At 35.6% G+C, this 10,685-nt stretch overlaps 1 protein-coding gene across 2 annotated transcripts; it reads right to left on the bottom strand.

Annotated features, from left to right (window-relative positions):
• Positions 1 to 1,929: 1,929 nt before the first annotated feature.
• Positions 1,930 to 8,350, bottom strand: LOC109206726. 2 transcript variants are annotated; one of them, XR_002064896.1, is made up of 6 exons: positions 7,957 to 8,350; positions 7,178 to 7,528; positions 4,947 to 5,546; positions 4,056 to 4,347; positions 2,833 to 2,933; positions 1,930 to 2,671 (listed from the first exon to the last, which is right to left on the bottom strand). XR_002064896.1 is itself a non-coding variant. In XM_019369577.1 (5 exons), exons 1-5 carry the CDS (start codon positions 8,194 to 8,196, stop codon positions 2,896 to 2,898), a joined length of 1,521 nt encoding a protein of 506 aa, XP_019225122.1. In that variant the 5' UTR covers positions 8,197 to 8,350; the 3' UTR covers positions 1,983 to 2,895. The 2 variants fall into 2 exon arrangements, 1 of the variants encoding a protein (XP_019225122.1); XM_019369577.1 differs by having other exon boundaries at positions 1,983 to 2,933.
• Positions 8,351 to 10,685: the final 2,335 nt, after the last annotated feature.

Raw genomic sequence — 10,685 nt, 5'->3', positions numbered from 1 at the left:
ATCAGCTGTCTTCTCTTTTAGAGATGATGCACACATACTGAAGTTAAGCAAGAATTGAGAGCAAAATAGCAGGCATTTTGTGAGCAATTCATGTGAATTTTAAGAGTGCGATCCTCAAGCTACAAGAACCAGATTGAAGAACCAGCTCCATAAAGAGTTTTACGTGTCTTTCTTTATTTCTAGTTCAAAGTGTAGTAGGCGTTTTGAGTTATACCTTTCAGCTTTCTTAGAAGCAAATTGTACTAGGTACTTGAGTTGTATCTTTCAAGTTAGAGTTAACTTGAAGTAGTTGCAACAACTTGTGGCTTGTTGCTATAAGGGTTAAAGTTAATCCTTTAGGTTTGCAAGAGGTTGTAAGCTCGAGTTGTATTGTTCCAGTTAAAATTTACTTGAACCAGCCGCAACAACCTTTGGCTGGTTGTTATAAGGGTAAGAGTTAATCTTTAGGTTTGCAAGAGTTTGTAAACTTTGTTGTTGGCTCAGAGTTGTAGTGAAGTGTTTGGAGAAAATCCTACTGGGCAGTAGGTCGTGGTTTTTTCACCTTTTGAGCCATGTGTTTTTCACGTAAAAATACTTGTGTTCTTTACTTTCTGCACTTATTATTCCGCAACTGTAGTGTAAGGAACACATAGAAGAACCAGGTCCTTCTATAATATGTGCACGCGAAAAAATAAGACACAACACAAATCACCCCCTTTCGTGTGGTATTGAAGTATAAAACATCAATACCTTCTATATCAAAGGGAAAGAATTACAGCAACTAAATACACCTACACAGGCATGCTGGTTGGTAAGGAAAATATTCGACGCAAAGAAATGGTTCCTGAACATGGACTACAATGTAACATTACAGAGTTGATGTGATAAAGATAAGTTCAGCATGAAAAAATCTTATTTACTCTTTCTTCCACAGTTTCAAAAAGTTCAATGGAAAGGGCTAGTGCTGGGACCAACTACTATACCAAAACATAAGTTCATCCTTTGGATGGCACTACTGGGTCGATTGACTACTGTTGATCGATTGCAGAAATGGGGCATACATGTCCAAACTGATTGTGTCTTGTGTACCATTGGAGCTGAAGAAAACCTGCAGCATCTGTTCTTCCAGTGCCCTTACTCATCCCAAATTTGGAGTGCATTACTGAGGTGGCTAGGGGAGAATAGGAGAATTAGCAACTGGAGGAGAAGATTGATTTGATAAGCAGAAAGATGAGAAACAACAGGCCAAGAGCAGAGATCATGAAGTTCCTGTGTGCTGCTACTGTCTACCGTGTATGGAGTGAAAGAAATGCAAGGAGATTTCAAGATGAAAAGAAAGAAAGCCAACAGAGACTAAAAGAGATAATCATACAGTTGCACACAAGAGGGCAACACTTCAGCAAATGGAAGCGAGTCTTAGAGTCGTTGAATAATTACCATGTTTAGCGGTAGTTGATATACTAGAAAAAGAAAGTTATACCTTCACAAATAGGTAGTGAGAATATGGAGGACTAGTTACAGAGTCAAATGTAACCAGTGGATGTATATAATATACTAGGTTGAAATAAAACTTTTAATTTTGACCACAAAAAAAATTAAATGAATATTTCTAAATTTAGAAAATAATTAAATGACTATTTGTCTAGTGTAAATTTTAATTTCCAAGGATAAAAAAGACGAACGACATTTCGCTTAGGGCCTTCATGCTTTTAATAGTCTAGATATAGATAATTAGGTAGAATAGAAAGTATTTTTTATTTCTTAATTAGCACACACGTTTTAAAAAAATTGTTAGTGCCATCGTTAAAGTAAAAACATCGAATATTGGTGTGTACCACAGCTAGATTTTAGTGACACATTGATACATGTTCAATTTTGATACATACGCATGGCATGGATCTTGATGTGCCTATATATTTGTGAAACAAAAGCATGACTGCTATCCACATATTTGCATATATTTGATAATACATATGAAATTCTTGATCTGAAATAAACCTTGATAGGAGAAGGTTCTTTTGTATGGACCCTGAGTTGATTTGAAATAAAACTGATAGGAGAAGGTTCTTTTGTATGGACCTTTGAGTGTCAACCAACTTGTGTGGTCCGATCGGGTCTGACCAGCTTGTGTGTACCTCAATTTACATTATAATCTATTTTGGACGTTTATACATAGTTTGTCTGTACAACTTTTTATCATATAAAAGATACTCAGCTAGTAGTGCACTATTGCTTTTCTGAGCTGTGGTAGTTGAGCCTAGAGTATGCCACCAATCAATGTTAGGTAAGATGCTTTTTCAAGCCTTTTTTTTTTTTCTCCATTAAAATAAGAAAGAGAGTACGACCTCCCTGACATAGAAAAATGGAGAAAGTGGTGCGCCTCATTCTCAAGGGTACCCAAATTAATAATTTACAACAAACTGTAGTTGCCAACGACCACAACAACAAAAGGAACTTCTTGCCACAACAACCAGTTCAAGAAATATCCTCCGGAAAAAGCAGCCCGATGCACATAGTATTCCGCATTCACGCAGGATCCAAGAAAGGACCGCACCCCATGGGGTATGATATAGACAGCGTAACTTAATACAAGCATTAGTGGTTGCTTCCACGGCTCGAACCTGTTGCTCCAAGGCTCTCCTTCAGGAAATGGAACAAAAATCCAAGCACTTCTCTTCAACCACCAGATCTCCTTCATTTTCATTATTCCGTGCAATAGTATGAGATTAACATCCAATGATACAAAGCAGCTAGTCTAGTAACTATCATCTCTGTCTCTCTCTCAGCACTCAAAACCTTATATACAAATGCTTTATAAACAAGGGGAAGACATAAGATTACATCCATACTCACTGATACAAAAATCCAGCTACATTCATCTACTGCATCAATCCGTGTAGCACTCTCCGAGTTGGCCTACAATGGCATTCTTGGTTTTTCAGAATCTCTTGCCTCTGATACACCGTAGCAAGAGGTTAAATTGTTAGCAAGAACACCAATGAGAATGTAATCAGCTGACTATACAAAATCAACATAAATAGATGGGCCAAAGACGAATTCAACTAGTAACTTGTACAGGCACTATAAAAGATTGAACTAAAGAGTGAAAACAGAAGTGCCCCCAGACACCCTAATGAGCTTTCTTTAGGTTGAGTTAATTAACCCGACAGGTTCGCCTAGATGACTAGTAAAGAACGAGCTAGTGGGCAAGCCACTTGACCGTAAGGAGAGGAGCTCCAGCCACTCTAATTCCGTCGTGTAGCCCTGCGGATAATTTGAATACCAAACATCCTTCCATCCCTCATTCCATCTGATCTACTGGCTCTAAGACCGACTCAATGGGAGGAATCAGAAGAAGCTACACAGGGGTTTTCACGGGCCTATTCATATGGTACCTAACGTAATTCTATGATACATGTGGGACTTCGACACCAGTAAAATTAGCTTCACCAAGGTATTGGATTCAAGTTGAAGGTATATGAACTTAAACATAGCCGTACGAGCAAAAAGACTCCTAAAGGATGATATTGTTGGTAATAATAATAGAATTTAACTTATATACACTGACAATGTAACTACTTTTTTCAATATTAGTTGGCCACATAACACGAGCAATACTTTCAAAGTAAGCTTAGACAACATCAATTGTTGCCCAACACTGATATAACAAATTGAGGTTATCACAAGTTTTGTTGTAAATTCCTTAATTGTCTAGGTGACATTGGTTTGAAGGACATCAAGGGCTGAAATGCTGATGCTTTAACTCAAGAACAAAGGCATAGATGACTGGTCAGTGAACTATTAGTAATAAAAAAAAGGCAGCCCGGTGCACTAAGCTCTGACTCTGCGCAGGGTCCGGGGAAGGGCTGGACCATAAGGTTCTATTGTACGCAGCCTTACCCTGCATTTCTGCAAGAGGCTGTTTCCCACAATAATGTTTTTCATTTGGCTACAGACTCCATGTAAAAGAACCTCTATGAACATTATAGATTATTTTGAACCAAAAACAAAATCATGAACCTAAAAGTTCAAACTTCCACGAAATTAAACAAATTCAAGACAAGTAAAAGTCTCACCTTTAGATGAAGATGGCATAATAATAACATTCATAGTTGCATTGTTGGGAGGAAGCTGCAAACGAAGAGGATAAAGATTCCCATTTAAAGGACTCCGAGTACACACAGTAATTCCCTCAAGCCCCGTTTCCTCCTCCAATCTCTTCGTTAGCTCCTCAACACTATTTCCCTTGAAAGCTATGCTAAGTCCCTCCATTCCCTCTTCAATTTCACCAAATTCATCCGCAATATGATAATATATAAGCCTTCCATCTCCCAATTTAGGCGGCGAACAAACCAAAGAATCACTTGACTGCCAAAAGAAAAAGAAAAAAGAAGAAGTTAAGTACCATAACATAGTAATCATCGAATTCACATCCCAGATTAACAAGTTTCCCCGACACCTATACTTGTAGATCATTGAATTCACATCCCAGATTAACAAGTTTCCCCGACACCTATACTTGTAGACTGTAACATGTAGCCTGAAAGTAAAGTAAGCTGACTAGAACATTACCACCATAAAAGCTAAAAAGGGTCAACAATACTCCTTAAATGAACAAAATATCTTATTTTTACTCTCCATTATATTTTTGAATTATTCATACTCGGCTAGCAAATATTTGCCTTTGACCCTAACAAAGCTCCAACAGTATAACATAAGGTAATTTTAAACTATAATCAAAAGTAGAGGAGCATTTTGACATGTAAAATTAACTCAGTCCGTACAGGAGCTCCTTTAAAAGTAAATGTCAATTACTAGACTATTTCTTACAACAAAAATATAAATACCTCAAAGTATAATGGAGACTAAAATCAAGATATTTTGTATAGAATAAGGCTAAACTTGAATCTTTACCCCCAAAATATAATAATAAACATTGAACTACAAGGTCAAAAATTGGAAATTACCTCTTGTCTAGAAAAGCTGAGGGATTTTGAGGAACCAGTGGAAGGAGAACTAGATTCAGAAGCAAAAGAATCCGAATGATTCACCAATGGCGGCGGCGGCTTAGAAACAGGAGAATGATGAACCAAAATCTCAACAACATGAACATCCCAAAGAATCCAATCTTGAGTAGAAGTCCGATGTGGAATATCATGTGTCACTGAATTTCTCCACGGTGGTAGTCCACCATTACCTCTCAAAAACTGTCCGTACCTTGTCCTTAGCTTCACTTGATGTCCTTCTCTAATTGGTTCCCATTCAATTGAAGAATCAAGCCTATTTGGAACAGTTTGAAGTACTTTTCGACCAGTCATACCTAAAAGAAATGGCTGATTTGATGCTGTAAGATATTTGCCGTAACAACTTTTTAAGCGTATAACGTTGTCGGTTTTTTCGACGAATTCTACTGTCCATTTTGCGTTTTTTGAAGAGCCGTTACGATCTTGGGTTACTGATTCTTCATCTTCATCGGCTGTTAAGTACTTGCCGTGGTGACTTTGTAAACGAACGGCTTTTGCTTTGTGGAAAAGCTCCATTGCTGGTCTTTTTGTTAGAGGACTACTCTGTTCAAACAAAGAAAGAAAGAGAAATCAAAATTCTTGTTTCAATTTTGGTTGTTGATTAGGAATTTGGGGTTGAAAATAATTTATTATATTAGCAAGTGATAAAGACTGGTGTTAGAAAATTTCTATGTAATAATGATGACAGTGGGCACCAGGGGCCAGTCATGTCTGGCTTGGCATGGGCGACACGGTTTAAGGAACGAACCGCGTCCAACGTTGTCACGTGAGAAAATATAGGCTTTTTTGGTTTCTTTCTTTCATCACCGATTCAAGTTTCTATTTTTAGAGATGGTCAAAATTGGATCCATTAAGGAACAGAAATAAAACACTACTTTCCATATTTATAATAACTTAAAATATTTAAAATTTTACGAGCGAATATACGAGTACAAATAATTGTTTATAATTATAGTGATTGGTGACTACAAAAATAGTATGTAAGTCTTTAGGTTAAGCTATACCAAAAAGGTAAAATATTTTATACTAGAAATGTGTAGCATTCATATTTGTTCTAAAAATGTTTAGTTTTATGGTTTAAAATGAATATCGATGTCAGAGTAAAATAGTGCCTAATTTTCGGCTCTTGGGGTTGAAAGAGAGTTTTACAAAAAGATATGTTTTGGACAATGGAAGGTTCTGGACACTCTTTTTGTTTTAGTTTATGTGGCGAATTTAGGATTTTTAGCATTCTAATATTCCGATGATCATAAAAGTATGCTTGCTATTATATATTAAACGTGTGTTATTATTTCTAAAGTAAAAAAAATTATATAAAATAGTTAGAGAAAGTATAATCGTTTGGATTAACTGTGGCTATATATTCAGAAGTTTGACCTAAATGGCATTGGCGGATCTACATACACACTTATGGGTGCTTAAGCACCTATTACTTTTGATCATATTTAGTAATTTACATAGGTAAAAATGCAAATAGTTAGATAAATATTGAGTGAGCACCCACAACAAAACTCTTTTTTCCTCTTTTTTTAAAATTTTAATAGGCGAGCACCCATGACTTTAAAATCCTGGATCCGCCACTGCTAAATGGTCTAGTTTGAATTGAATTGATCTAAAGATGGACCTATATCACACATTTACATCTTATACTACGTGAAGAAAAAGTTAGCTTTAGAAATTCTTATGAAGATACCTAGACGGATACTTAACTACCTTTTTGGTTATTCTAGTAAGAATTATTGGAAGAAAGTTAGGTTTATGGAACAAGAAATGGAGAAAGAGGGTAATCAATAATCATAAAGGTAGTGTATCTTTTATGCATATTCTTTATTCCAACCTACGGCTTCTCAATATATCCTTTATTAAGTATTTTTCTTTTATTGTATAACATACTCGATATAGTAATACTAAGACAGGTTTCATGTTCATATTCATATTCGAAGCCACGTACATTACGTGTCCCAACCACGTAAGAAAATAAAAAGGACTTTTTCCTACCAGGCAATAAATTATTACTGTAATTATTCACCAAAATTAGCTAATTCGTATAACATGTCTACGAAATATATGTGTCCAATTCTAATCATAATTAGTGAAAAAGAAATATTATACAAAAAAAAAAAAAAAAATACTAGAGACGAAAAATCTTAAGATGACATAAGTAAGAAACATACCTTAGCCATCCTTGGAGAGAAAGAAAAACTTGAATGAATTGACATCGGAGATCCCAAATCCAAACTTGAAAGTTCATCGGAAACCGATGAAAAACTCGAAACCATAGTCAAATAATCCGTTAACGACTCATTTTCCGGTACATCGACAGGTTCTACGTTCCACAAAATCCAATTTTGTGTGCTACCACTATATGGACTATCATGTGTCACTGTATTTCTCCATGGTGGTGTCCCTCCATTTGCACGTAAATAATTTCCTCCAAAACCCCTTAATTTCACTTGAAATCCATCTCTTATTGGTTCCCACTCAATTCTCGTCTCCTTCATTTTTTCCGGCAAAGTTTGAAGCACCTGTTAAAAATATAATTAAGTAAATAAAAATTATTTTTTTAATATTTAAGATTTTAAATAAAATGATCATACAATTAAATATGGTGTAAGCACAAACAGAACTCCTAGGTTCGAGTTCCACAATCACTATTTATAAAAAAGACTTTCACGTGCTTGATTCATGAAAATAAATTAGGCGAATACATGAATAGATACATAATTAAGTAATAAAAATATTGAAAACATAATTCATTTTTCAGGTTAGATGGTGGCATAAACATAATCTATCTATCCCATTTTACGTGATGGTGTTTCATTAAGCATGAAGTTTAAGAAAGAGAAATATATGAAATTAGTGCTCTAAGATAAGCTATAATTTTTTTTATTAAAATAGAAAGTTTAGAGTTAAATTATAACCAAATATCACATAAATTATACAGAATAAGTACCTTTTTTCCTGTCATGCCAAGAAGAAACGGCTCGTCGGAAGCCGTGAGGTACTTGCCGGAGCTACTTTTCAGCCGGACAAAGTGGCTGTTTCCGGCGTCGACAAGCTCAATCAGCCACCGTGCTTTTCTTGATGAACCGTTTCGGCTTTGTCGGATGCTGTTTTGATCATCGTCTGCGACTAGGTATTTGTCCAGATGACTTCTCAATCTTACAGCCTTGGCTTTGTAGAATAATTCCATTAGTATTAAACTTTGTTAATGATGTTGGAAGTAAAGTTGAAGAGAAATATGGAGAGATCAAATATAGCAGAATAAATAATTGTAGTGATGTTACTTATAAGAGGAGAAAAGATAGTTTTTGTTGGATGGTTTTTGTATTCTTGTCCAAAGTGATTTAAGGAAGAAGGACAAGAAGTATAAAAATATTGTATTAAATATATTTTCTTGAGGCTGTGGAACAAATATAGTGTAGTAGACTCTTCATTCTGGAATTTATCTCCGTGGTAATTTATGAATGGTCAAAGTCTAACTTATATATGTAGATAGATTCATAAAATATTTAGGAATTAATTACTTGCTTTGTGGTAAATTTATTTTGGAATCACAATTTGACCAAAATCTAATTTGTTCTAAGGGTCAAACATAGCTTAAAAAAAGTATGAGTCAAAGTTTTATACGCTACGAGTTTTTCGTTCTTTTGTATAATCATGACTGATTGCATGTAGTTTCGTCTACTTACTATCCTTTTTTGAGAGCACAAATTCATGTTTAATGTCAATAACTATTCGCGGTCAAATTTTAAGTAAACTGATCGTGATACACATTAGCGTGTAAAATTTAAACTCAAAAAGTATTGAATGATTGAATTAGGTTAATGTATGAAGATTATGGATAATGAAATGGTGGAAAATGATGGAGATATATGAAAAGAAGAAGCAAGGGAGAAGACTAAAAAAAATAGGAGAGTGAATACAAACCGTTGAATTCATTGAAAGAAGAAATTTCGAGGAGGCTATTGTTGTCTTGTCTGAATCATCACTTAGTCGAATTAAGGGCAAAAGATTTGTAATAGTCATCCACGCGTTCGGAAGGATGTGAGTGAAGTCATTAGAAAAGAAAAGGAAAAGGAAATCTCTACGTAATACTAATGTAACTAATTTACACGGGTCATTTGATTGTAAAACAAGTTATCTTAGGATTAATTATTTCGGATCTAATTATCTTGGGATTATTATCCGACTCTCTTATAGGAAAAAAAAATGGAAAAATTGTTGGACTTTAAAGCATTGGGCTTCAAAGACTTTAAGCATTGGGCTTTAAAGTCTAAGAGTGTGAATTGGAAATGGTGGGAAATAAAATGGAGGGAAATGAAAATTTGAATGAAGTGAGCTTTTGTCTTGAACTTTGTCCCTCATTAGTGAGGGACCACTACATTTGTGTGTATATATATAGAATCACTTCTTAAAGCTCTTAAAAGGAGTTGAAGAGAATGAACCCTCGCGCCGTCGTCGTCGCTCGCTTGGCTCGGCTTCGGCTTTGGATTTGGATTTGGATTTGTCAAATGATCGATAAGATTATTTTTGGACAAAATTTATTTAATTAATTATTTAATAATTAATTAAATGTCAGTTAGTTAGCCGCTGTCCAGGCGTGACCGCGGTAGGACCGTGCCAGAATACTGCTGCAGATTCAGAAGGCCACTCTGGTCGCGGTCCTGGCGTAACCGCGGTAGGACCGCGGCAGGACGCGCAAACTTCTGAACAGACACCTTTTCCAAAACAAACATCACACCTTTTCCAATAATTGCCTATAAATTTTGAGGCATGGCTTCGTTTTTAACACACTGAAAATATTACAAAACTTCCTTCTTTCTGAAAATACTGCATTCTAATTCGCAGTCTCTCTCTCTCAAATTCGTAAGTGTGATTTTGCTCCGTTTTTTGAGTTCGTTGGTATCCTACAGTTTGTATTGCCACTGTTGCAGGAAGGTTTATTCCGTTTCATCCTGGGAGGATTTAATCCATTGCCTTGGCAATGTGTGAGGGGGTTAAAATTCCTTAAGGACGCACAAGCAAATTGTGGACTCGGAATATTTCTTATTCTTTACTGTTTTTCATTTTCTTTTATTCTTCTAACAGTTTTTTGATTTTGTGTTTTAACACAGTAGCGGATGACAAGCTTAAGGAACTTTAATACTAACGTTTCTGTGTTGAAATATATATTAAACTGTTATTTATTTTTTGTATACTGGTTTGGAGACTAAAGCCTTCGTGCTTTCTACTCCAATAATTGTTCTATCCGTTTTAAAGTATATCAAAACTTTACCGGAATAATAAACGTACGGGTTTGAAGTATATAAAAACTTAACCATTGTTACGTGTTGTAAGTTTGGTATTCAGTTTGAAGATATCAAAACTTCACTGATTTAACAAAGTTCTGTTTTGTTTCCAACTTTACAGAAAAAATGACGAATGAAAATCAAACTAATGGAAATGTTGCGGGAACGGGTGCTACTGTTACGAATGTTGCTGCCTCGTCAAGCAGTTCAACTCCTGCTCATGCTATGGCACCAGCACAAAAACCCGGAAAGTATTCCGGTATCGACTTCAAACGCTGGCAAATGAAGATGCTTTTTCTATCTTACTACGTTGAGTTTGCAGCGATTCATCAAGGAGGATCCTCCGGTCCTGGCTGAAGACACTCCGGATGATGAACGATTTGTTGTAACT

Source organism: Nicotiana attenuata, unplaced genomic scaffold (assembly GCF_001879085.1).
Source record: "Nicotiana attenuata strain UT unplaced genomic scaffold, NIATTr2, whole genome shotgun sequence".
NCBI classification, from domain to species: Eukaryota; Viridiplantae; Streptophyta; class Magnoliopsida; order Solanales; family Solanaceae; genus Nicotiana; species Nicotiana attenuata.
The sequence above is the reverse complement of the archived record's forward strand: the minus strand, read 5'-3'. Positions and strand labels throughout refer to the sequence as shown.

Excerpts from the sequence above, each read along its gene's own strand:
- LOC109206726 (XM_019369577.1), bottom strand. The coding sequence starts at position 8,196 with ATGGAATTATTCTACAAAGCCAAGGCTGTAAGATTGAGAAGTCATCTG. Across the intron at positions 5,547-7,177 it reads TCTCTCCAAGGATGGCTAAG|AGTAGTCCTCTAACAAAAAG; the intron begins GTATGTTTCTTA and ends TTGTTTGAACAG. Across the intron at positions 4,348-4,946 it reads TCAGCTTTTCTAGACAAGAG|TCAAGTGATTCTTTGGTTTG; the intron begins GTAATTTCCAAT and ends TTCTTTTGGCAG.